This window comes from Marmota flaviventris, chromosome 13 (genome assembly GCF_047511675.1).
Source record: "Marmota flaviventris isolate mMarFla1 chromosome 13, mMarFla1.hap1, whole genome shotgun sequence".
NCBI classification, from domain to species: Eukaryota; Metazoa; Chordata; class Mammalia; order Rodentia; family Sciuridae; genus Marmota; species Marmota flaviventris.
In genome coordinates, this window is record NC_092510.1 from 96011827 (window position 1) to 96039285 (window position 27459).

The window sequence follows — 27459 nt, forward strand, 5'->3', positions numbered from 1 at the left end:
TGTGTAAACCTCAGATACAACAAAGAGCATTCAGAAGGCAACGGCTTCCAGTCCCCTCTTGTGTGTCCCACATTTGGCTCTGCTCCCTGGGCTTTCTGGACGCCCCCTTGGTGGTGCCGACCATGGGGTGCAAGGCTAGTCGCTCTCACCAGCTATGTGATGTGGTCACATTGGCAGCTGGGTGAGAGCGCAGACCAAGCCCTGGCCATCTAGTGACGGGGCAGCCTGGAGAGGAAGAAAGGAGGGAGAGGCTCCTTCAGGCCTCCTGCTCCTCCATCCGGCCTCCTGCAGCCTCTTGTTCACCCAGCATGGACACCATGCAAGGACCCAGGCCAGCCCCGCCCTGCCCCGCCTGGCCATGCACATCCAGGCCTCACCCTTGAGCATTCCCTGCAGGAGAACTCCCTCAGCTGCAGGAGAGGACATGGCTTCCAGTGAGACTAGGAACGGTACCGAGTCTGGTTTCATTTTTCAATCACGATGCGATTCTGACCTTGAATTCCACTTTCAAGGCTGTTCCAAGAAGACACAGTATGGAAGCAAGTGTAACTGACCTGTGCCCCCTCGGTCCCCAGCAGAACCTCCTGAATAACATGCCTGCTGGCCCCGCCCAGGCAGGAGGCTGCCAGTCACCCCGCAGGGTGCCCAGATGCATTCCACACCCCATTGGGCTTTTCTGCACCCTACACCTCGAGTAAGTGGTAATGAGCACCCCAATGTGCTGACTGACCCCAGCCCTTCTTGGTCCATTACAATAAAGTGGCTCTTTTCCCTTAGAACCATTTTTGTCAGGGTGTCTTTAATCAGTGGCTTCCCCAGGGACAGTATTTTTAGAAGTTGTATTTTTCACACTCTCCTTTTTCCCCCTTTGGAAATTCTCTTCCCCTGCCTAGTGAAACGGACTAATGAGATGCCAGGAGACTTGGGGCCGTGTTAATTGGAACAGGTACAGAGGAAGCGGCTCGTGCACACCTTCAGCTCCATCTTGTCTCACCTGCAATCCTCTCCTCTGTCTCTCCGGCACAGGTGGCACAGACGGCAGATGGCGTGGACGCTGACCTTTGGAAAGACGGCTTGTTCAAGTCCAAGGTTACCAGATACCTGTGTTTCACAAGATCGTTTTCCAAAGAAAATGTAAGTGTAGGGGTGGTTTCTGTTTGCTGAGTGGGCATGGATAATTACACTCCTGTTTGGAATTTCCTCATTTTTTGTTTTGGTTTACTTTAATTGCTGTATTAATTTATCTGAGGTTTTAGGGAACTGGGTAGAATCGGCAGCCAGTGCTGGGTTTCATTTATCAACAGTATTATTAACCATGTACCCAAGTGCACAGTGAATTCCATTAAAGTGTGTTCTCAAAAGGAAGCCAGGAAATTTCTCTCACAGCTCTCATTTGCCTACTTTCCTTCGAGTGACAGATCACGGTAGTGTGGACATGACCGCCTTCCAGTGGAGCTGGAGTTGATGCTGGCCAGCAAATGGCAGCCCTACTCAAAGGGGACCTGCCCTACCTGCTCCTGGGTTCCCAAAGGGACTTCTCCTTGAGTCTCTGTGGACATTAGATAGTCCATTGTTTCCGTCGATAGGTATTCACTTGTGCAGATTTCTCTTAATATGCTGGGTTTTGTTACTTGGACCCATGAATTAGGAAACTTTAAATATCCCTAAGTCTTTTCCAATAAGGTGTTTCAATGGGCGGCTTAGAAAAGAGGGAAATAGCTCTGTTATTTCTCCCCTGCATCATGCCTGCCTTGTTGGCCCCTCACCCAGTCCCTCAGTATTGCCATCCCCATAAAGACAGACACTGAGAGTCGGGTTTAAGGCTTGTCCAAGGCCACCCTCTTCCCTGGCCTCAGGTGGGGAGCAGCCCGATTCTCATTTTCAGTGGGGAAGTTCATTGCTGGCCCACATAGTTACTTCTCTTTCTAATGCAAATGTTTTTGGTTTTTTTTGGAAACATTTTACCAACTTATTTTTATAAACTTTGCTAAATAGTAATGTATGTTCATGGTTAAAAAAACCAAACCAAACCATAACAATGACTTCAAACACCGTCACCCAGAGGCCTGGGCAGGGAGGAGTCTTCCTCTCCATCACAGGCCCCAGCCTGGTGCCATGTCACGCACCTGGGTGTGTCCCTTCCAGTGTGGTCACAGGTGGGCCATCCCGCTCTCTGGCTTCCACCCTCTTCCACCCGTTCCTGTTCTTTGTTGGGAGAATTGCTCCTAATGTGTTCAGAACTTGGTTAGGTTTCCCCACCTTCAAGAGCAACATATTTGCTGGTTGTAATGTACTGAGCTTATAATGGAGTAGGGAAAGTCCTGGCACTAAGTGCTGGAAATCTTTTGAACACATTTTCAATACCAGGAAGGTAGCAGCTGAGCTGGGGGACGCCTCACCGTGAGCTGGCAGCCTGTCCACACGGCTGCCTCGGGCTCACTGTGGCCTGGGGGACACCACGGAGCAGGCCAGGAGGTGGCATTGCCTTTCCAGATGTTGGGCTCATGGGGCTGGGGTGGTGCCCATCCTAGCGCTTCCTCACTGCCCCCTGGGGTGCTCCTCCTGCCCTTTGTCCCTGGGGCTGACCTACACTCTTTTTGAAACTAGTTCTATTTTTAGCTTTTGTCACCTTTGTTCTGTCCGCCATCCCATCCGCTGCTTCCTGCAGGAGGTCAGTGTGCTACTGAGGCTTGGGGCTGCAAGGAAGGCTCCCGAGGACTTGAAGGAACACTGTTCATGCCCTCTGTCCCCTGCTGCTTTCCAGGTCTTCCTTCCTGGTCACAGCTCTGTGATCACTTTTGGTTCCTTGGACTTTGTCGAGTCCAACATGACAAAGAAGTCACAGGGCCTTGTTTGTTTTGGGTGTCTTGAGTAAGTGTCTTATAGAAAATGTGTTGCTTTCCTCACTGTTGGCTGGTCACCAAGCAGCTGTGTGTCAGTGCAACGGGTAGGGAGAGGCCGAGGGCAGCGGGAGCAGCCCCTACCCCGCCCCCAGCAGTGTGAGGAGCAGGTGCGTTTCATTTTTGGAAAAAGAATGAATGGGTCCTGTATGGGTTCCAGATGATCAAATCAATAGATTGAATTTGGTTTGGGATCAAATCCGGAGGTGGCAGGGCCACTTGCTGCCCCACAGTGAGGCAGGAGCCGGGTGAGCTTTGGTCCTTACAGTCGTCCGTCTTGGTCTCGCAGTGTGGGCGAGGGCTGTGCAGAGTGCGGTTTTTACAGCCGTGCAGGAGGGTGTGGGATCTCCAGACTGGGCAGAGTCTTAATTAGGCGACTTGAGACTCCCAATGTAGGAGTTTTGGGAGCCTCCTCTGGAACCTAAATTCCTTTCCCCCAATAATGCTATTAATACAGAAACCTGGCTTTGGAGTGACATTGCTTCCTGGGGAAGGATCGAGATTAATTGCACTTTTCATGCCCTGTACTTTCTGCATTACCTGTAATAATAATGTACATAGATTAGGTAGGGAGGATATTAAACAGAAGGATTTATGAACATTTGAATATTAAGTTGGTTATCTGTGGCTACCTTAAATGCAAGGTTGTCAAAAATAATTACAGTATACTAGCAAATACTGGCTACCAGAGACAATATAAATACCCTGAGTCAGTGCATATTGGGCTTTTGGCATGAATCATTTGCTCAACAAGGATTGGGAATACGTTCTTCATATTTATGAGGAGGAAATGAAAGAGAGCACGGGTGGGGGAGGGGAGAGGAACAAGCAAAATTAATGGTGTCGCAGACCTACCGTATTAAACCCTGAGTGGTGGCAGCCCCAGCCCTGTGTGCAGAGGGCCACTTGGGCTGCGGAAGCATCCACGGTGCAGCCTCCCATTTTGCATGCACTGAAGGATTTTCCCGGGCTCCTTTTAATGGCCGCACCACTGATGCTCTGGTTTTATGACCAGGGACATTTGTAGAGAGTGTGGAGGGCGAGGTCGCTAAGTGGTTTGCAGTTGACTTCTGGAAGCCCAACTTGTCAAGGAGGAGACATTTGAGAAGGATACTGATGAATCCCCATCCATCTACGGGGCAGCAAACATGCCCGGTTGTTAATTCCTCAATGCAGAAAGCAGTGACGACGTGGAAAAGCAACTGCCATGAAAAAAAAAATGATGATAGATTAGATTCTGGAAGCAGCTGATGTTCGTGAGTCAGGTTAACGGTTCAAACCCCTCCTGCGAGCTCAGAGATTTATTCCATGCGGCGCGGGCCCCTCTGCACTCACGGGCCGCTCTGTGCATTGTCTTCCTGAGGCCCAGCTCCCTGAGACCACGTCGTGTTTGGGCTTGGTGAGCACGTGGTGCAGAGAGGGAGAAGGGCTTGGTGCTGGCAGGGCCATGAGAACACCGGTTGTAGGTTACACTAGCCACTTGACCTTCGTGTTTCAATTTGAAGAATTTATTTTATTTGTTCGCTTTTGATTTATGATGCATTTGTTAAACATATTTTCATGATATGGTTTAGATTTGCCCTCTAAGCAAATCCAGTTTGATTTCTGACTCTCCATGACCCACTCAGTTGAAAGAAATGTATCAAAAAGAAAAAAAAACACATTAATTTATTCAGTGAATCACTAGTGAGCACCTCCCGTGAGCAGGCACCATGCTAGGCTGTGATCTGCCGTGGAGCAGAGGTCCCTGTGGTCCTTAAGCCCCAGGGGAGAGGCAGATACCAAGCACACAGCCTCACAAATACACGATTGTGATTGACATGAGGGAAAAGAACACCTCGAGAGAGCGCGGCTCAGATAGGGCGTGAGGATTCCCGCGTGGCTTCTCACAGGCCCAGCACTGTGCAGGCCGAGGTGGCCCTGCACACAGTGGGGCCGACACCCTTCCTCACTAAATGATGGGGACAGTAGCCTGAGAGGTTGCTGCCGAAGCCAAAGTCATGCGCTGACCACCTGGACATTGGTCCAGGGACACAGAGAAGTACACCGAGAGTGTGCTCATGCTGGGCTCGGGGGCAAGGAACGTCCAGGAAGTAGGCGGGCAGGGTGCATTGCTGGGATCCTAACAGGAGAGATTTGGGATGGGAACCCATCATTCTCTCCGTAACTGACTCTGACTAGAGTCAGGGGAACGAGGCTGTGGGTGACTCCGAGGATGTTAATGAACCTCAGTGGTGGTCCTGTGTGTTTAAGTTGTAGGGCAGATTTCTTTAGGGCTGTTTCCAGCATGAAGTACAGGCTGCAAGTGCCAGTGTACTCAAGAGCATTCTCTCCTGCAGTTACAGAATGGCGCTCTGTCTCAGAAAGATGTGTCCACACTGGTTACAGAAACCGCACACTGTGGACCCCAAATACCAGCACTAAGCAGGAGCTTAAGAGGCCCTCGTGCGTGTCGTGTTAGAAGACGTGCGGTGCTGAGGCAGCCGTGTTAGTTTATGATCCCTGGGATTTTAATAAATGTATCTAGCGACCGAAATGTGTGTCGGTAGCAGGCTGGTGATTGCTCAGGAGTCTGATGGGTTCCCTGTTCAGTTTAGGTGCAGCTCATCCCGAGCAGGTGCCCAGGAATCTGCTGTTTCTAAAACCTACTGCCCTGAGATCTGGTGCTCAGGGCTGAGTGGCAGCCAGGCCCAGGGACTGGTGTGCACAGCTGCCCTCTGCTGGGTTCTGTCCACATCGTCTGCTGGGTGGCCCACCCGGCTCACCAAGGCCAGTCTGAGTGAATGGCTTTGAAGTTCTGCAGATGAAACTCCTTCCCGGCGGCCACCGAGTCCCTTCGTAACTGCTAGGGAACATTAAGTGTCACCTCCTCTAATTAACCTGCTGTCGTAAAGCTGCACAAGTCATTGTGTTAAATGTGCATCTTGAAGCCAAAATGGCGAACCTGCTGCAGGCGTGCTCAGCCTAATAGTCTGTGTCTCTCTTTCTTCCCAAGAGTCATTTGGGGAACGTGTTAGTGGACATGAAGCTCATTGACATCAAGGACACGCTGCCCGTGGGCTTCATCCCGATGCAGGAGACGGTGGACACACGTGAGTCTCCCTTTAGCGCTGCTTCTCACGCGAGTCTTCTTCCCCCAAGTAGCATCTGAGGGATTTTTTGTGTGCGTTTCTCTTTGGAAACATTTAGGAGGTCCTACTGTGTGCCCATGGACAGTGTCTGCTGCTTTCTCCATGCGTCCTCCTTGCTTCCCCAGGGCTGGCAGAGATCCTGGGAAGCCTGTAAGTAAGCAGAGGCCCCTCTCTCTCAGTGGGTGGCCCCGGAGCTGGCCTAGCCAGGTCAGAGTGCGGAGCTGATGACGGTCGTGCTGCTGAAGCCAGGCTCCACCCAAGACCAGGAGCTCAAGAGGAGAATCAAAGATGCCCAGGGGATTCACGTGCAGCCCTGTGTGCACTGGGGGCTCGGAAAGCCAACAACACCAGTGAGAACCAGAATAACGCCGGGCAAGCACACACGGGAGCCGGCTTTGAATACCCTGACCACCAAGGAGCACTGAGCATCAGTGACCTGCTGATGGACAGAGCTGCCTCGGGACGCTGGGCGCCTGTGGTCCGGTGGCGGTGGCGGTAGGCAGGGCTGGAAAGCTCTGGGCGCTGGAGTTTCCTCATTCTCATTGGGTGTGCCGCGCCCACCACGTGGAGCAGGGAAGGAGGAGCAGGCACACCCTCTCGGCCTCCCAGTTGGGCTCACCGTGGCCTGTTGTCATTTTCCTGCTGGCATTCTGTGTGGACCCACGGCGACTGTTGTTTCAGTTGAAGCAGGTGAACCTGCCGTTTGGCCTTACCTTCGTTCTCAGTGGCCTCACTTTGAACTCCAGGTCATTTTTAGTGTCGTTGTCATGTTATACAAGCTACCCTCTCGCTGGCTGGTGTGGACTGTGTGTTTGCTATGCATTAGCCCCTGGGGTTTACCTCCCTGACAGCGTTTCATGTTCAAAAGACCCCTCTTTAGAGATCCGTATCATTACACCCATTTTGCTTATAAAAAATGAGTTCTAGTAAATATTTAGGGTTCAAAGAATTTAGCAAAATCTCACACACACATTTAGAGGTGGAAACCCACGCAGTGCCGCAGCCTGCAATCCCAGCAGCTCAGGAGGCTGAGGCAGGAGGATGGCAAGTTTCAAGGCCAGCCTTAGCAACTTAGTGAGACCCCATGTAAAAATAAAGAATAAAAAGGGCTGGGGTTATAGCTCAGTGATAGAGCTCCCCTGGGTTCAGTCGCTAGTGCCTCCCACCACTGTGCACACAATATCAGGTGCACACTCCAGTCTGTCTCGGCCACTTTTAATCACAGTACCACTGTCTTGTACAGATAGATTTCATATATTTATGCAGAGGGGTTTTTTTGTAACAACCTTATTAAGATACAGTTCAAACATCATTTAATTCACCCATTAAGTAGGATTCAGTGATTTTTAGAATATTTACAGACCACTCTCAATTTTATCACCACAAAGGAAAATCTGGACCCCTAGCCAAGGCTGTCCACTGCTTCCAGCCCTCGCCGCCCCCCCTGCACTCCTGGACGGCCGCTCAGATCTGCTTTCTGACTGATTTGCTTACCCTGTGTGTTTCCTGTGGGTGGAACGTTGTCTTGGGTGTCTGGCTTCTTTCCTCTGCGGGACGTGTTCAAGGCCGGAGCAGGTGGCACCATGGCCCCGAGCTCCAGCTTCCATTGCCAAACACACCACCCCACGGGTGTCCTGTTTGGGTTACTCACTCGGCTGCCGGTTTCGGTCGTTCCTACTTTGGGGCTGTTATGACAATGCTGCTGGGAACGTTCGTGCACAGGTTTTTGAATAGACACGTTTTCAGTTCTCTCAGGTCTGTGCCCAGTTGCTGAGTCACTGCATCTCTGTGCTTTACTTTTAAGGGGACACCAAGCTGTTTCTCAGGGCAGTGGCACCATTTCACGTTCCCATCAGCTGTGCGTGAAACTCTGACTTCTCCACGTCTGACACACCTGTCCGTCAGTCCTTCTGTTTCCAGCCGTCTCCGTGGGGGCCACGTGAGGTTTCTTTGTGGTCTCGACTTCCATCTCCCTAGTTCCCGGGGTGCTGTTGGCCACTCATGTACCCGCTCTGCAGAGACATCCCTTACAATTCTTCGCTCACTTGGTAATGGGTTGTCTTTTATTATTGAGTTGTAAGAGTATTTTAAGTAGAAGTTTCTTATCAGAAGATGATTGGCAAAAATTTTCTACCATTTTGTGGTTTTTCTCTTCATGTTCTTGATGGTGCCCTTGAAACATGAACTCCACCTCTGCTGGAACTCTGCTTATCTAGTGGCTGTGCTTTAGTGTCATAGAAGCCACTGCCCAATCCCACCCAGGTCACCAAGTTTTATGCCTAAGTTTTCTTCTAAGAGTTTATCATTTTAGCTCTTACACTTAGGTCTGATCATATTTAGCTAATTTTTATGAGCTAGGGTCCAGCTTTATTATATTGGACAGGTCTAGGTGTCCCTGCCCCATTTGTTGACAGGACTTCTCTTCTACGTTGGATTGCGTCGGCACCCTATGGAGCGGCGCTGACCGTGAGTGCAGCGTGTTCTTTCTAGACCTGGTTCCATCCCCTAGGTCTCTGCACAGTCTCAATTACTGGAGTTTCGTAGCAAGTTTCGAGATGGGACACATGACTCTGTCACCTCTGTTCATTTTCAAGGTTGTTTTGGCCATTCTGGGTCTCTTGAGTGGCCACACGCATTTTGGGATTAGCTTGTCAGTTTCTGCAAGGAAGCCAGGGTGGTTGGCAGGGCTGGAGTTGCTCTGTCGTGGCTGGGGTACGTGGGGTTCTAGAGGACGTCCTGTCCACAGTCGGCCTCCACTCTGACTCTCCAGGCCAGTCCCTTGTATCCCAGTGCTCAGACTCTTTGCAGACCCCACCTGTCTCCCCTCGGTGCCCCTTTCTCTCGGGGCTCCAGGAGTTTGGGTTGCCGTTCCCCTTGCCCGCAGTTCCCTTTCCTCCACTTGAAAAGTCCACACCCTGAGTGAGCATCAGGGTGCCCGCTGCAGGAAACCACCTCTGATCCTAGATCCCACTTGGACGGAAGCCAGCGCTCCCTCCACACAGCCAGGGTCAGGCACGGCAGGCTCCAGCGGGAGAGATGGTGACCAGCACCGTCCCTCAGGAAGCACGCTCCTGTGGAGGGCCAGGCAGCAACAGAGATCTGCATTGCAGCCAGCGTGACCTGTCCAGGGCCGTGGTCTGCCTCCTCTACTGCCGTGCACACACCTGGCACAGCGCAGCTTGCTGAGGCTGGGGAGAGGCGGGCCAAGGCCAGCAGTGAGGCAGGAGTGGAAGGAGAGCCATTGGTTCCACCTCCCAATTCCCGCCTTCACCTCTGTTGGGACAAATGGCCACATGGTGTAGGTGGAGGACCCCTGACTCTGGAGTCTGTCTCACTGACTGGACAGACTGGCTCTGTCCTTGAAGTTGTGGGCTCCAGGTAGATCCTTCTCCCTCCTGGGCCTCAGTTAAAACCTCCCTGCCACAGAGAAGGATGTGAACTGACTCCGTGATGCTGGTTGATGCATGACAGCCACGCACGTGCCTCCCTGCCTTTGCCACTCGTCTGTTTCTTTAGGACCGATCATATTTAGATCATCTCTTAATCACCTGAGGTACCCGCCTGTTTTGTTAGCTTTTGGATCACTGTGACCAAAAGACCTAATGAGAACAACAGAGGAGGAAAAGTCTCAGACTATGGTCGGTCGACCCTGGCCCTGGGCCCGGGGTGAGGCAGAACATCAGAGGCTGTGGCAAAGGAAGGCAGCTCAGGACATGGCACCAGGAAGCAGAGAGCTCCACTCACCAGGACAATATATGAACCCCGAGGGCACACCCCAGTGACCTGCTTCCTCCAGCCACCCCCTACCTGCCCACAGTGACCACCAGTTCAACCTACCAGTGGGGGAGTCCACTGATGAGGTTGAGCTCTCCTCAGCTAAGCCTTCTACTCCTGAAGATTCTCGTGTTGTCACCCACAGAAGCCTTGGGGGCCCTCCTAGCTGAACTACCGCACCTCCCCACGTGGCGCTTTGCATGCAGCGTGGCCTCGGGGAAGGTGAGCTTTGTTGCTTTCTGTTGCCAGGTGGACGTCCAGAACCCCCATCCATAGTTCCACTGGTGATGTGAGCTTGGGCTTGGTTTCCACAGGCCTGTGTCAGCGTAGGCTTTCAGTTTTTTATTGAGTTTTACTATTTTAATTGTAGTGACCTCACTGCATTCCTCACTGGCGAGCTGGACGCTTCAGAGGGGTCGGCTTATTGCTTTTGCTCGGTCTCGTGTGAAGCAACAGCCTATAGACTGAGACTGACTCACAGACGGGTACAATTCCCACTTCTCCCCGGCTCTCTTTAGTTTCACCATTTGCACTGGCTTTCATTTTTGACAAGGAGTTGACCTACAATGTCTCTATGTTGACACACTACAGAGCCACAAGGGTTCCCTATCCTGCGTTTTCCTCTTACTGAGCCAGCTCATTGGGGGGCCCAGGGCACAGCTCCATCAGAGCCCATGGTCTGGCAATGGGGGGCCAGGTGTCCTATCAGGGACATCTGTCCCCATGTCTGGGCTGCATTGGGCATTGTCCAGCCATGGACATTCTGGGGTCAGGACCCAGGTCTCCCTCGGTGCCTTATTGCATAAGAGGCTCGGTCAAGGGAGCCTCTTCACTTCCCATCATGGGGCTACTTCCTGGAGCTCTGCCCAGGGGACAGGAGAGCTTTATGGTCAGTCCTGTGTCATGTGAGTGTATTCAAGGCCCTGATTTCATAAAGTCAGCCAAACAGACGAGACTCCTGTAATTAATTTAAAACACAGTTTGTTGCAGTCATATAGCACTTAAAAACCGGAAGAGTGTTTGTTTAGTAAAGTGCTGTGTACTTTCTCTGTGTTCATTAGCATGACTGAACACATTTCTATTGACTATGTAGAATATGTTTACTTAAAATTAGGCCTGCTTCAGCATGTGAGCGAGCGGCTCCTCACCCCATACCGCCACAGCCAGGAAGGGAGCACGGTCAGGAGCCGAGTGGCAGCCGCCCGTAGGACACCTGCACTTGGGGTGCCCCTGGGGAGTGGCCTCCCCTCATGCTCTCAAAGGCTGACCTTGGCAGCTGAGAGATTTTGAAGGTGCAGGGTTGTGTGACCCCCAGCCCAGGGCACCATTCCTGCCTTGCTGGACACAGTGCTGGGTCTGGATTCGGGAGGCTGTTTGGCTTCCAGGTCTGACCCAGCCCTCGGCTTCTGCACCTGTGGAAGGAACCACAGGAGTTTCAGTCTAGCTCTTTTTAAAAAAACTCCCCCTCATCCAAAAAACTAACAGCCACCAAGCAGCACCATGGCTGTACAGGGCAGGACCCCCTCCCCATCTGTTCCCAAGTTCGAATGTGCTGTCAATGCAGATTTCCTGCCCCGGAACTGGACGGCCTGAAGGTCAATACCAAGCACAGATGCTATGCTTACACCGGGACCGACTGTGATTTTGATGGAATTTTCCTTGTGCTTTATCTTTACTGAAGCCTCCTGTGTTCCAGGGCAGGGCAGGTGAATGGTACTTGTCACCACTCACAGCCACCTGATGTCCCCAGTAGGTTGGGCTTCGCCAGCTCCCTCCCACAGATGATGAAACAGGGCTCAGAGGATGTAAGGGTGCTCCTAAGGCCACAGAGCCACAGCACAGCAGTGGCGGAAGTCAACCAAATCCAGCCTCCTCACGGGCTGTCTGGAACCCGTGTTCAGAAGCACAAATGAGCAGCCTCACACTGCATCGGCCACCCAGGGCTGCAAGGGCACCACCCAGGGCTGCAAGGGCACCACCGTGCTGCGCCAAGACCTGAAAAGTGAGAGGAAAGAATTGCCAGCTGTGTCCTTCCTTTCCCATAAAAGGGAAGACCGAATAGTTGACGAAGAAAGCTTGTTTTTATGTAGAAGACCTGCAGCTAGCCAGCACAGAGGAAGGGCAGCGTCAGAAGGCACCATTGGGAAACCCTCAGAGGTCTTAGCAGTAGCACCTGGTGATAAGGAAATGGCTTCCAGAGCTGCACTTGGGGACTCTGTGAGCAGAGTCCCCAGCAAAACTGTGGAAACATCCCCAAGATGCAACACTGAAGGGGACACATACTGCCTGTGAGGTGGCCTCTCCTGAAGGTTGGCCTGAGCCCAGTCTAGCCTTCAGCCCCGTCATCTCACAGCAATGGGAGGGACAGCCCATCTTTCTGGGCTTCCCATACCCTGAAGAAAAGGATCATGGGCAGGCCTGTGGAGCACAAAAGGGACCAGGGCACCTGTGACCAAATGTGATGCACAGACATGGTCTGGAGCAGGATCCAGAACAGCCAACGGTGCAGCTTGAACATGGGCCCCATCGGCTGCCACGGGAGCCTGGCTGATTTCATCAGGAGTGGTCATGGCATGTGGTCCTGTAGAAAAGAGGCATCTGATTAAATGCCTGCCAAGATGATGATATGGGACAGGATGTGGCATCAGGGACTCATTTTGAAGATTCAGCTAGACTTAGGGTGGCCGAAAGTTGGAACTGGCCTGTCCATGGTCAGCAGCATGAAGCCGAGTGACGAGGCACAGGGGTTCTTCCTGCGGTTCCCTCCACTCTGGGTGGGTTCCAGGATGTCTATCATAAAATGTGAGCAAGAGAACCCTGTGTGGTGGAATGCGCAGGTGCCTGGCCTCCCCGGTGGGCCTCTGCAGATGGAGGTCCTGGCCTTCAGCTGCCCCAGGCCGGGCACATCTGGGGTCAGGTCCTGGGTGTGGGGCAGTGTGACTGTGCACTTGTTTGTCATAGCCTGTGGCCCCGGGAAGGCAGGGTGGAGTTGTCCATCCTGCCGCCCGGGAAGATGCACAGAGACCAAGGGGGCGTCTCTGCAAAACTCATGTCTTCTCTGTTGTCCTTTCCTTTAGAGGAGGTGGCTTTTAGAAAGAAGAGGCTGTGCATCAAATTCATCCCCCGGGATTCCACTGAAGCTGCCATCTGTGACATTCGGATCATGGGCCGGACCAAGCAGGCCCCTCCTCAGTACACGTTTATTGGGTAAGTTTATAACACAGGTGTCATCTGCTGCTGTCCGTTGTGAGTGCTCGGACACTCCTCGGGTGAGGCCCTCCCAGCCCGGGCCCTCGTTCTGCCCTCCTGCTGTGCTGCAGCTGTGCAGCTTGGCAGGCCTTTGGCCTCCCTGTGCCTCGCCTGCTGCAGACTGCCGCATCTGGACCTCCCTTTCCCTGTCCTGTGCAGCCACCCAGGACCCCTGATCCCTCTGCAGATTTATGGTGTGCCCCTCCTGTGTGAGAGCAGGCCCTGTGTGTACAGAGGCAAGGGGAAGACCCCGTCCTCACCACACAACAAACAAGAAAAGAGATGAGATGATTTCAGATAGTCAAGAAAACGGGACTCGGTGAGGCACGGGCTGCTTCAGTGAGGGGGTCAGGACAGCAGCATTGCACCAGAGACTCAGTGTCAAAGAGTCCAACCGTGGACATGAGCAGACCGAGCCCACGGGTGGAGCCGGCAAGCTGTGGGACTGAGCGTCTGTGTTGCGGGAACAGAAGCATCCCTGTGTGGCCGGAGCAGACATGGAGGGACAGGGTGTGGGAGCTGCGAGGGAAGCCATCTGCAGGGCCTCCAGGACGTAGTGGCTGTCTGGGTTTTATCCCAGTGGGAAGCTGTCAGATGGTCTGAGTCAAGACGAAACACAAGTAGTAGCCCTGATAATTCACTGTGCAGTTTTGGGCCAGCTGTTTGTCTTTGCTGACAAGCAGAGAACTGCCAGGGCCAGGGCCAGGCTGTGTCAGGTTCACCCACAGCTGCAGCAACAGGCCTGGCCCCAGAGCCACGTCATAAATACCAACTCTCATGGAATCGCAGGTTTCACTCTGGGCTCTTTTTGTTGTTGTTTGTGGTACCGGGGCCACAAACAACAACAAAAACCCAGGGGCTCTCGGCCACTGAGCCACATCCCCAGCCCTATTTTGTATTTTATTTAGAGACAGGGTCTCACTGAGTTGCTTAGCGCCTCACCGTTACTGAGGCTGGCTTTGAACTCTCCATCCTCCTGCCTCAGCCTCCTGAGCCACTGAGATTACTGGCATGTGCCACCGTGCCCAGCTTTGGGCTCTTTTGATTGTAAGTGACAGGAAACCCAACCCAGGTAGCTTGAGCAAAAGGAAGAATTTGTTGCCTGACACAGCAGAAGAGCTCTGGGCAGACTGGCTTCAGTGGTCAGAGGGTTTCCCAGGATGCCCAGGACGTCTTCCTCCTTGCTTAGAGTCCTCTGGAGGACCCCATCTGATACCTGATCTCTGGGGGAAGCATCAGGGTGCACGCCTTCACCCACGTTCCTGGTAGTTCACACAGAAGCTCTGGAGTTCAGTCTCGTTGTCTGACTGATCTAACTAGGGTCTGGGGCACCCTTACCTGGACACTGGTATCAGGAAGATGCCATTCTTTGATGGCCCAGGCTGAACCAGAAGCAGGGTCAGCTCTACTGGAACTCAAGGATGAACAGCGAGGGGGTGTCTGCCCCCGACCTGGGAGGGGAGGGGAGGGCCGGCAAGGGGAGGAAATAGGTGCTAGACATCCAGAAGGTGGACGTGTGCTGTGCTCCATCAGTGGAAGGGGGTCTCGGGAGCCATGTGCAGTCAAGGGTTGGCTCTTGGGCCCCATGCTGCTGCCCCTGGCCAGGCACTCCTGTCACTGAGGGAGCATCCTCCACCTGGCCGAGGTCAGCCCCGGATGGTCTGTACTCTGTCTTGCTCTTGTTCATTTGAGCCCAGAGCTGCCGTCACTCTCTAAGCAGGGCCTTCCCTCCCGCAGACGTGGCATGGCCACAGCCACAGCAGCACTTTCTTCACTCTTCAGCTGGGGACACCAATGCTCGGGATCCAGGCTTTGTGGTTCTTAGCAGGAACTCGAGCTGGGAGTGTAGCTGCAAGGTGAGCTCTGACTTAGCACGCACGAGCTCTGGATTCAGTCCCAGCACCAACACATAGACAGACAGACAGACAAAAACAAATGGAACTGTGATGGTTCCTTTCTTTATACTCTCAGACTTCCTATTTGGCAGCAAGGTTTAATTACAGCGGTAGGATTGCAGGAGTAAGAACTAGGTACAGGAATAACACAGGTCGGTACCTGCGTGCAGTTACTTGCAAGTGGTAGAAACCAACAATTTTGTAATGAACTTTCAAAATCTAATTTTAGTATTTTTAATTACCAACTATGCTACTGTAAGAAGATGTAATTTTAACCAATTGAAACAATTCTGAAGAATAGGTTTTTACTAATATTTGTCTTGATAATCAAAACTAGAGTCTTTTCCCCTATCATTTTGGAAATATCGTTAAAGTGTAGTTTCATTTCATCTTGGGCCAAAAATTCTTTCCCAGGGGAAGACAATTCTAATGTTAGTTTTAAGTAAGGGAAGAGAACTCAGTGTTCAGAACAGAGTCACTTATTTTTTTTTTTTTTACTATTTTTTTTTAGTTGTAGTTGGTCACAATATCTTTATTTTATTTATTTATTTTATGTGATGTTGGGATGGAACCTAGTGCCTCACACGTGCTAGGCAAGTGCTGTATTGCTGAGCCACAACCCCAGCCCCAGAGTCACTTATTTTTCAAAATAGGCACAGTTTCTGTGTGGCTTCATAAGGCGCGGGGCCATCCACCCAGGAGGCACAAACCTCACATTCAAGAAGGCTTCCGCAAAACCCCTGAGGCTGGGGCCCCGATGCAGTGAGATCATTGCAACTGAATGAAATTAGAATTGAGGTTCAGAATAGTTGTGGGGTGCACTGAAAACTTTACCAAAAATATCTACAGAATATTTTTTTTTCATGTTTTGAAGAGGTGGTCTTCCTCTCTTTCTGGTCCCAAAGATGGTCCTGTCTCCTGCAGGGCAATGGAGAAGTTGGATGTGACTGAAATAGTACTGGTGAAGTTCCCAAGGGTGCACCTGTCTCATAAGCATGGCCTTGTGGTGTGGGCTGGGCCACTGTGGCTGTCACACTAGTAGCAGGAAATGCCGTGCGCATGTCCACTCTAGTGGTGGCTTGTGGGGCATATGCTTCAGGTTTTGTGGTTTGAAGTCATCTTCTCAGCTGATCTTGGGGTGAAGCCAGTGCACGTGACATCCGCTGCGAGGGGTTGCCTCCTGAAACTGGGGTGCATCGTAGGGTGGGTGGGGAGATCCCTCTCCTGGCTAAAACCCAGGCGTGCTCGTCCACGGGACTACTCTTCCATCAGCCTCACCCTAACAGGCGGATCTCCTAGGGGTTGTCACAAAGCCACTGATCCTGGGAGGGTAAAATAGAAAGCAGTTCAGAGCTGAGAGGCAAGGAAGACACAGCTGCGGTGGGAAGCCAGCCCAGACGGGTAAGACGGCCCTGCAGCACAGGTGCTCTCGTTGTGAGGCCCAGGGCAGAAGGTGCAGTGATGGACCTGTCACTTGGGCAAGAACTGCCCTCTGGGGTCTGAGGCAATGACTGGTTGGCTTTGCGGCTCAGGTTTGTGATCCAGGCCAAACAGCGCCATGAAGATCTCTCTTTTCTCCTGCAGGGAACTGAACAGCATGGGGATCTGGTATCGAATGGGCAGAGTGCCTAGAAATCACGACTCATCTCAACCCACAACGCCCTCGCAGTCCTCGGCCGCCTCCACCCCAGCCCCCAACCTCCCCAGGTAAGGCCTGGTCGGGTGTCCGATGTGCTTGCTCACATGGTCTTGGGTTCTGAGGCGTGTTTAAAACACACCTGCTTAACGTCTGATGAAATAGTGCACGGTGTCACTGAGCACTTGTGCAAGTTTAGTTTAAACTTGTGCCTCTAGAGGAGATTTTTTTAAAAAGCCCATTTAGAAATCTGTGCATGACATGAATGGAAAGGCCCTCCTGTCTCCCGCGCACATGATGCAGGGTCCTAAAACAACATATGCGACTGAAATTGTCTTTCTGTTTGAAGGAACTCAAAAGATGTGCAGACATTGGGCGTGGTGACCACATGGCTGGAGTCACCTGCCTCCAAAGGGCAGCTTCTCTTCCTCAGCCGGCTGGTCCTCTTCGACCCAGGAGGGCCGGTTGGCAACTCTGTTCATTTTCATGTTGTTCCTTCCCAGTGAGCCCCAGACTGAGAAGTGGGTACCTTGGATTTTAGAGGCAAGTGGGAAGCTTCTCAGGAGATGGTGCTGATTTTAATAGTTGACCCACAGACACACGTGGTTAATGGAACTGGGTGCTCTGCAGCTGGTTTCAGTCCCAAAAGATGGAGTGATTCTCTCCACACTTTTTGCAAAAAGCAGAGAATAAACAGAGCCGCATCAGACACAACCCCTTTGCATCACTAGAAGTAAATAGTTTGAGGGCCGCGAACAAACAGCCGTGGCGACTAGGATTGCAGCAGTGGGTAAAGCAAGGAAGGTTGGTGACACGGCATCTGGGGGCCGACATAACAAAGGAGGTTGCCGCAGACAGCACGCAGGGGTGAGTGCCGAGCAGAGCCTTGTCGCAGCAGAGCAAAACAGTCTCGGGTGGGGGGCGTCCTCCTGGGCTCCACACCACCCCCCCGCCCCACCAGTCCCCCCCTCTGCTGCTGTTCCTCCATGCTGGGCCACTGTAAGGAACCCCTCAGCTCCAAGGACACTCTTGTCTTCCTTCAGTTTCATCAGCGAAGGTTGGAATTTAAACTAGACTACCCCTGAACTGCCTGAAGCTCTGGAAGCAGTTTGCAGTTTCCTTGGTACAAGCAGGTGTGGAGAGCTAGTGAGCTTCCCAGAGCTGCAGGCTGAGCAGCCACGTCTCCCCCTGCTCGGGAGTGCCAGGCTGGCAGTACTTGTTCCTTACTTTCTGGCTGGCCAACAGCATTGTCATAGCTCTGTCCTGGAGGGCACTGCTGAGGGTCACCATCAGCAGAGCTCAGGCCAGCTGAGGCCCATACCTGTGCCAGGGATGTCATCTCAGTCCATCACCTGGACTGGAGTTCATGCTTGATGTCGGCTCCAGTTTGGGCTCCTTGTAGGGGTTGGAGAGCCCCAGGGTTCTGTGGCTCTGAGGTACTTAGAGTGACCCCTTGTTGACATCACAGGGCCTGGAAGGGCCCAGGGTGAGCACCACCTCAGGACAGGTGTTAAACTGCTGGATAAACAAGGAGCACCAGAGCTCCCAGGTGATGTGGGGACAGTGCTGTCCCACAGCAGGAGGGCAGGGTCACTGGCAACCAAAGCAGGTGCCCTGGACACCCGGCCACTGGGGCCAGGCAGAGTTGTAGGGTAGCACATCAGAACAAAGTGTTTATAAGGCTTATATATTTTATAACCTCTGTTGTACAGTTTATGGTTTACAATGGCTGCAAGGAAATTGGATCAGTTTTGTTTTACTTGCCAAATAAAACAAACGTCAAAATAGTCAATATAAAATGTATTCTAATTTGGCTGAGTTAAGTCCGCCCGTGTGCAGTAGGGTCGTTGAAGGTGCATTAATGCTTCCAGGTGAAAACCACTGTCTGTGCCACACTGTCCTCTCTCGCCGTGTGGCAATATGCAGGTGGTAGGCACAGCTTCGGGTGCCTCTTGATCCATTAGAGGTTCTTCCTTTTATGGGGCTTGGGGGTGTTTGGGATGGTGTTTTCCTATCTGATATCTTTGACTTGAAAACAAATGAAATGCCGAAGACTTATTTGAATTTGGCACGGAAGACTTAGGAAAGGGGAGTGTGCTGTTTAGTTCCTTGAGGTGTGGGGTCTCTCAATCCCCCAGAAAAGGAACGGACAGCCTTCTCTCTGGAGGTGGGTGTGGTGCAATGTTTGCAGCAACCTACAGGGTAAGGGCAGAGCTCCTCTGTAGACTCTGGGCCTCCTCGTCCAGCTCCCGGGTTTCCTGCCTCTGTCTCCCAGCCCCCAGGCCCACTGGGCAGCCTCCTCTTGCTGTCCTGTTCTGGGCCTCTGTGCATCGTGTGCCCTGCACCCCCGCCCTGGGTCTCCTCTCCCAGGAAGCTTTCCCTGAGCCCCTGGGCTGGGCTCTGCTCTTTCATGCTGGGCTGTGCTTGTGCCCCTCTGGGGCAGGGGCGGGAACCGGGTCTTGTCCCTCATTATGTCCCCAGCACGCTGCTGGATTCTGGCACGAATTCACAAGGACCCTGTTCTGTAGCCCCTCCAGATGACTCCCCAGTCCTTGGGCACTGTAGGGTTTTTTCGATTGCAAGAGAAATGCAGCTTTGTAGAAAATTGGCAGAATGTAGAAAATAATGGAAAAACAAATTCCATTTCCAGTGAGTGAATGCTCATAACCTTTTGTTGTATTTTCTTCAGGACCTTTTTTCTGTGTGCTTTTTACATAGGTGATGATATAGCATGTAATAGCAAGCTGGTGGCTCACTCTGTTTTCTCGTGGCCTATTAAGCCACAAACACTAGAAACACTTCTTCCAGTGTGGTCTTTGTGTGGACGCCGCCTCCGGATCAAATGCTGCTGCCTGGGCTGCAGGAGAGCGGTGGCACAGCGCCCTCTACTGACCAACCAGGAGGTGGCAGGGAGCAGCAGGTGCCAGTCATTCTCCCCCCATCCCTGGGCGGGAAGGAAGAGGCTGGGGTCCCTAGACAACGTGCTGCCCTCATCTCAAAAACAACAGTGTGCTCTGCCTTCATTTCTTTTGTCATCACTTAGATTTCAAAGAATCCCCAGTTGTTCTGAGGGTGAGCTGTCACCCCCAACTTTATTTCAAACAAAAGGGGCATTTGGTGGATCTTTTCACAGATGACTGGCCATCACCTGAGCACCTCCTGTCCTAGCAGAGCTGCCTTCTCTTTCCAGAGGCAGACATTGCCCCTGGGAACAAAAGCTTCCCATATTGCAGAAAGTGCTCATGGTGAAACCAGGTATGAGTTGCCTCCCAGCACGGGCAAGTCCCTAGAGGGCCAGGGTGCTTCTTGTCCGTATCCAGTGAATCACATGCTGTGTTTGATGTAGTTCATGTCAGAAGGGGGCGTCAAATGGCTCCACAGGGTTCCTCTTCCTGTGCAGGGAGTCAGCTCACACACAAGCATCTCTGCACACAGCAGACAGGGAAGACGGGCAGGCTGCTCCCAGGACTTGAGCCTGTGTCTTGGCCGGGCAGAGGCGTTCAGTCCTCTGCCTGCTCACTTCGTGCACATTGACCAGCAGGGTGGAGCTGGCCTTGGAGCGTCCTGCCTGCCCACCCCTCTCTGGGCTGGCTTGGGCCCCGCGAGCCTCCGTGGTTTTCTGATTCTGCTCAGTGCTGCCGCCTTGGGGAGGGTGTGCCCACAGAGAAAGCACCTTTCCAGCTTCACCCGAGCAACACACCACCCCCTCTTACAGTAGGGTCTTTCATTCGATTCTGCTGGAAAGGGACTTCTTCTGCTTTTAGGATGAAGATTTGGAAAAGCTCAAGGAGGCAGAGGATCTAAAGCAGTTCAAGTACCAGGAGCCCCCAAATGTGGACAGATGAACGGTTTTGTGTCACCTGGAAGGAGATGCTGGTGGGCCGCTGCTCCTGGCCTGCTAAGCAGTGGAGTCAGCGACTTGATAAAGACATAGAGACATGGAGCTCAGACCCACAGATGGCAAGGACTCGTTAGGGAGAGCTGATGTGTGGATGACAGAACGAACACACCACATCTCCACAGCCCCTTGCCCTGGGGACCAGGAGATGAAAGGTGAAGGCACCCATAGAGGTGCCCCTGAGTCCCCATAGTCCACGGCACAGGAGCCTGGACTGGGCCCAGCAGTGTGTGTGTGCAGTATGGCTAGGGAAGCAGCCTGCCATGCCCAGCAGGGGATGCCCGGAGGCCATGCCCCCGTCACACCTTTCAGGTACATAGGGAGTCACCCACAGCCACACAGACCACCTAAAAGTCACTTGAGTGCAGTGCTGTGCTCTGACCTGGGTCGGCCACAAGCATCTGGCTTTGAGGTCCACGTGGCCAGTGTGGTATTTCTGGGTGGGGCTGGAGAGGGGGCCGCTGGGAGCACAGAAGGCAAGGTAGGGTCAGGTGGCTTGGGTTACAAGAAGGCAGACTTGGACTCAGCTTTTTAAAAAATTGAAAAGTGAAATTTACCAACGGTGGAGATTCTGTGGCATTGAAGAAGCTCCCTGGGGGTCGAAAGCTTCCTGCTGCCTGGGATGGCCAAACAACGTCAGATTTTCAGACCTCGGTGACAACTGGGGTCATGGTGCTTCTCAAGCTGGTTTAAAAAATGTGCCACCTTCCCCGTCCCAAGAGCAGCACTGAAGATGGCCAGTGGACAGGGGGGACACACAGTGGGCGTTGGCTGCAGAGCTTAGCCTGAGCGGCTGCAGCCACCACCCTTCCTGCTTGCAGCACCGATGACAGGGGAGGAGGCTGGCATGAGGCAGGAGCTACTGTGGCCTCATCCCGAGGAGGGCCCGTGTCTCAACCCAGCGCTGGCACCCGTGAGCTGATGAGAACGGTCCTGTCCCCTGCAGAGTCTATCTGGAACGAGTGATCTGGACCCCAGACGTCTAGAACTTCCAGATACTTAATGCCAGGTGGCCCTTGGGTTGGGCTGCCCTGGAAGGCCTGGCCTTGTGGCTCCAGCAGCGGCAGTCCGCCCTCCCGTCACCAGAGTGTGGAGTCACCTGCTCTGTGGTCCTGAAAGAGAAGAGCTTCCGTGACCCCAGGCCCTGGGGTTGTGTGCAATTCCTCTGCCCCTTGCCTGGCACCACCCTCCTCGGGAGAAAGGCCAGCTTCACACTGGAAGCCACCAGCACACCCTGGTCCCCAGCCTCCCCTCGCGTGCAGCCTCCGGGGAGCCTCACCCAGGAGGTAGTTGTAAGCTGGCCTGTGCTCCTTGGGGCTCAGTGATCTCTCGGTGATTTGTCAGCCCCGGCAAGTTGTCAGTCACGGGTTCCGAAGTCTGTTTCTTGGTGACAGACATAATTGTACTTAACTTTTTGCATGGATGTTATCAATCTGTGACAGATACTCTGGGAAATGGGGCATTTTGATTGCAGAAGATCTGTCACATGCACTTAGTCTTTCTCTCAGGGACACCAGGATTCAGTCACAACTTTTGCATGTCGATGTCAGGTTTTGAGAACATAGATCCTTGCTGACCTCAAAAATCGTTCCATCACTCAGGTCCCAGGGCTGTCATCTGAAAGGTTAATGGCCCTTCCTGCAGGAGAAAGGAAATCCCACCGCGGTGATCTGGAATTCAGGCCATGCCGCCCACGCTCGTCCCCATCACACACATTGTCAAGGCCCACGAGCGGGCCGTGCTCTGTCCTGCCTCCTTGACCTGCCTGACCAGGGACCAGCCCCGCTCCTCCTGATGGACAGGCAGAGTGAGTCAGGGGCGCAGGCGGAGCCGTGGGTCACCGCTGGAGCCCCGTCGTCTATCTGATAGCCTCAAATCCTCAGGCTGCTTTCTGTCAGCTTTTATTTGCAGGATGGTCTTTGTACCTCAGGTGACACCTGTCACCTGTCCTGTATTGGCAGGACTAGAATGAGAGGTCCATGCTGCTCAGACCAGGAAGACTGTTTTCTCTTCCCCTGGTGGAGACTCCCATCTGCTCTGAGTGGCCAAAGGCTTGGCACTGGAGGCCCTTGCCTGTGAGGGCCCAGTGGCTTCTCCCCAGGCTTCACAGGGAGGGCGCAGTCAGAGGGTTGGAGCCGGAAGCCGTGGCCTGGGGCTCATGTGTGTCTTGCATGGAGGAAGGTTAGAAGGCAAGGCCAAGGCCACCCCGGTGGCCTTTCCAAGTTGTCCCCAGAGGAGAACACACTGGCACAGTCTGCGCTGCTCACCATAGTGGCAAGAGACAGCTGGGAGTAGGTGGGCTCTGCCTGGTCCCCTCGGTGGAGGGCTTGGGTTGCTGCTCGGCTTGAGGGATGCTGGCCCCTCCACAGGTCCATTCCATTTCCTTTTCCTTCACACAGAAGCCATACACACGTCTTGTTTGTTTGTTTAACTCTTGAGATGGGCATGTGTTTTTCTTTCTTTCCTTGATGTGACTGTCTTTTTAGGACACAGCCTGGAGAGCAGGGCTCTTTGCCCAGAGAGCACAGACGTTAGCACTGTGATTTGAATCCTCTGCACCAGGGGGGCTTCTTTTTGCCCACGCCCTGGACAGGACCAATAGCAGGGCTATTTCAGAGAAGAGCCCCCCACCCCGCCCAGAGCATAGGGTGAGAGCTGGGCGGGCACTCCTGGGGCCCCAGCATGATTTCACTCCAGCAGACCACACTTGCATCCTTTGTCCCTGACCTCCAGGTCCTTGCTGCCTGGCCTCATCCCCTGGGGTCTCAGACTCCTTAGTCTGGCTCCCTGCTGTCTGACCTGCCTCCCACCCGCCTTCATTATGTGGCTTCCAGAAGCCACTCTGCACACCCTGCCTCCTGCCAGCCCCTCTCCCCTGAGCCCCCAGGATGCTTCCGCCCGTCCTGGCCATGTCATGTGCGGCATCTCCTGGTTCCCTGTCACTGCTGCTTGTTCCAAGTGGCTCTAACTGGATATTTTCTTACTCATCATGGGGACTCTCATGGTGCCTTTTCTCCTTTAAGAACCCATAAAAGGTTGGTCCCAGAGAAATCACAGAGGTGACAAAATGCATTGCTGCACATCGGAACCTGCAGGTGCTTTTAGCTGCATCGTCTCATTCAACCCAGGAATAGTTGAGTGAGAACTGTGTGGTCCCAAGATGGTTGGGACCTCTGAACTCCAGGTGCCAGGCACATGGGAATTATTTTGGGAAGATATTTATTGAATGTATAAAAGTGAGCTAGTGTACATTTGTAGGACAAGGCACCATGTCCTTATTTACCCATCTTTCCTTCCATCTGTTCTTCTACCTCTCTGTCCATTCACCTGTCTCTCCATCTGTCAATCTGTCCATCCATCCATCCATCCATCCATCATCCATCCATCCATCTGTATATCTGTCCGTTCCTCCTTTCAGTGGAAGCTTGCATTGCATTGACTGGCATCAGGCTCTGCCCTGGGGCTTCAGAAATAACAACTCCATTCATCCTAACTGTCGCTCCTTGAGGTGAAGGCTGTGACCAGCCCTGTGCAAAACTGGGGACACAGGTCAGAGGGTAAATTTCCCACCCAGAGTCACACAGCTAGTTAGTGTCAGAGTTAGGACCTAAACCTGTACTCCATCTGCCTTTAGCTCATAGACTATCCCTGTGCCCTTGTGCTAGTGGTCACAGGGTCCCTGGTTGGGAAACTTTGGCTGGGAGCTGAGCCTGTGCCTGATCAGGTGCAGCCACCCACGTGCCCAGCTGTCTTCATGGGCAGCTTCTCCAGCCTCCTGACCAGCACAGCTGGCTGTTAAGGACTTCCTGAGTATGCCCTGTGTGGGGACTCTGCTGCCTAGAGGCTCCCCTGATGGGACTTTGCCTGCACAGTCACACTCACACCCTCAGACATGGGACCTCGCCGGGGTCTGTGCACAGGAGCTGTGGATGCTGACCATGGGGAACATGTGGTGTCTATACGCAGAAGGTCCCATCACCGTCCCCTAGAATGGCTTCACAGCTCTTGCTTTATTTAGCATGGTCCCAAGCAGTGTGGTTTATTCTGGGGGTCATGAGAATGGTGTGAAAGAGACCTTCAGAGTGAGGGCGTTTGAATATTTTCAGAATCCTGGCGAGTGGTGCGTGGCTACCTCTGTAGCAGCACCAAACTTAGGGTTGGTGTCAGGGTAATTTTGAAGGAGGAATTTCATTAGAATGCAGTTTGGTATTGTTGGATATGAATGATGAGTTTAGGCTGAGCAATACACTTTTTGATATTAATTTTTAATATGGCTTCCTGGGAAGTCAGAGCTCCTGTTTAATGAAGGATTGACTCATAGTCGATGCGGCTCCCCCTCTGGGCGGCCTGGGCTTTCAGCCTTGCACAGGCCTCGACTAGGCATTTGCTGCTTGTGAATGTGCCATTCTTGGTGATCTCTGTGACTTGTGGATGTCTTGTTTTCCTTAGTGGCTGTGATGTTACGTGTGCTCTCGGTGCTGGCTGTCCTGGAAAGCAGGCTCTGGGTGTGAGGCTGCCCCTCCTGGCCCGAGGTGGAGGGCTCTTTGTGTAGCGGCTGCAGCTCCAGGGTTTGGAGAAAGGCCTTTTTCAGGATTATGAAAATAGTTTTCCGTGTGTCAGAACAGATTTATCAGTTCACTTTAGGGTCGGTTTTGTGAACCAGACCATTTAGAGGAGGGTATTTTACCTTCCATCAGAGTGGAAGCTGACAGTCTATTTGCAGGTGCCCCATGGAATATTTCACCTGCGTCTCTCAGTGTAAATCTAGCTGCCAAATAAAGAAGAAATGAGCACTTCTCCCCCACTATTCCCGGGACCTTACTGCACCCCCAGCACTCTGCAGTTCTATTGCAAGGCAGGGTTTCAATTATTAATTTGGGTATTTAATAAAATCCTCTGCTTGCAGTAACTTTCAAAAGGCCTTTTGAGTTTATTTGGGCTGAGGTTTTGCCCACGGGTAGGGTAGAATTCAACTTGAAATTCCTTCTTGAGCAGCAGATGTTTTGTTTCCAGTTGAATAATAATATTAATAATTATTATTAGAATAAATATAATCATCATCATCATCATTATTTCAGCCACAATTTTCTGAACATGTTCTGCCAGGTATTGTGTAAATTCTCAAGGGGTGTGTGAGTGTGTGTGTGTGTGTGTGTGTATATATGTGTGTCTCACACACATACACACACACACACACACACACATACTTACAGTTTTCATTTTTATAACCATGCTGTGAGGTAAATAATCGTGTCCTCACTTTTAAGAGGTGAGGAGACTGACCTTGGAGAGCTGGTGACTTGTCAAGGGCAGAGAGCTGGGATTTGGAGGAGCCAGCACTGAGCCAGGTTCACCTCATGCTCTGCCTGCCTGCGAAGACCCTCCAGGCCACCTAGGACTTCAGTGCTTCCTCAGCCAGGGTCAGACACAGCCGCGCAGCCTGGCCTGCCCCCGCTCCCTCAGAGCCTCCTCTTGCTCACGCTGGTCCCCAGCTGCGGAGGGGTGTGCTGCCCGCCGTGTCCTGTGCCCCCCCACGGCCCATTGTGGATCGGAGTTCGGCAGCCCCCCCAGCTCCTGACTTTGGAGAAGCAGGCGTTTTAGTAGGCTGGAAGGAGATGAAAAGCTAGCAGTGCCCATATGTTCCTGGTTTCTAGAAGTAAGGTCAGCGAGGTTTAGAGACTCTTTCAATATTTCCGTTTATGAGATTAGACTAGAGCGTCTGGAGTGGAAGTGTGGTGCCGGGTCCCAGGCGTGGCTTTTGTCTCGTTTCTTTTATGTGGGAGCTCGGTGTTTTGGCATCACTGGGTTCAAGTGGAATAAAACTTAAAGTGTAGTGAATAAATACCATGACTGGGAGCATTGCTACAGCAGTGAGACTTAGTTTCCTTTTTAAATTTTATTTTTGAAAGTAATCAGTGGCTTAAAAAATAGCAGATTGGTGCAAGGATTGTAATTTAAGTAACAAAAAACTCCCAAGCTTCAAAGAAGTATCCGGTCGTTGGCACTTTCCCAAGGAGCATTTTCCTCCCCACTCAGAGCTGGCCAGGTGGCGCCATCCGGCCGCACAGGCTGCGCTCTCAGTGGTCAGACGTTCTCCCTTGGGTGGTGGAGGGCAAACGGGGTGGTGGATGGGGACCGGGGTGGTGGTAGCTTTCTTAACCCCAGGGTATTGGCAGGAGCCTGGGCTCTGAGAGCATTGCCACCTGACCCTGAGGGCACCCTCAACATGGCGCCCCACTTTGCACTTTTCACTGAGAGGTGACACGAGCTACGGGGAGATAACCAGGGAGAGATGGCCGTGATCACCGCCCCTGTGCAACGGCCCCGGCCCAGAGAGGGGTCTTCCCTGCCCCTCGGGAGCTCAAGGGGGCTCTGGTGCTGCGGGCGTTCTGTCACATGCAGCAGGACACGTTCACTCTCATACCTCTTCGATTCTAAATTTCACAAGCAATTTGTCACTTTAGCAGGGAGCGTCATTAATAACCATTATTTAGAACTGTCGCGTCTTCCTCTCTGTGTGTGAGTGTCTGAGTTAAGCATCCAAAAAATTGGCCTTGTTGGTGGCAAACAGCGGCTCCATCTTGACAGCCCGAGCTGCCCCAGCCCCTGCCCGCTCAACACCAGGGTAGCCGTGTCTGCCTTCAGTCACCACCAGGGTGGCGACAGAGACTGGCCAAGGCACGTCCTCCTGGAATTCATTAGTATTATTACCAAGGACTGTGTTGTAAATTGAGATTTTTTTTTTAACTGCTTGGAAAAAATTTCTACTTAACTATTTCATTTTATTGTACCTAACAAAACAAGAAAGATCTTTCTCATCAAACATTTGAAACAAATAGTGCAGAAACCCCGGCTTCAGAGGGTCCCACTGGACGTGGTCCCTCAGCACTGTTTTAAGTACCGCTGAGATTGCATCGGGTCACCCTGGCTGTGGGGTGGGGGGGACGGAAAGGGAGAGGTGCCACACAGCAGCGGA

General features: G+C 52.6%; 1 protein-coding gene across 3 annotated transcripts in view; it reads left to right on the plus strand.

Annotated features, from left to right (window-relative positions):
• Positions 1–27459, plus strand: part of Mvb12b (multivesicular body subunit 12B) — a 169629-nt gene that overhangs the window by 62155 nt on the left and 80015 nt on the right. For all 3 annotated transcript variants that reach the window (XM_071600962.1, XM_071600961.1, XM_071600963.1), the window contains exons 3-6: positions 1027–1134; positions 5896–5992; positions 12883–13012; positions 16534–16656. In XM_071600962.1, the coding sequence (XP_071457063.1) occupies positions 1027–1134; positions 5896–5992; positions 12883–13012; positions 16534–16656 (458 nt within the window). The remainder of the gene's footprint in view (positions 1–1026; positions 1135–5895; positions 5993–12882; positions 13013–16533; positions 16657–27459) is intronic.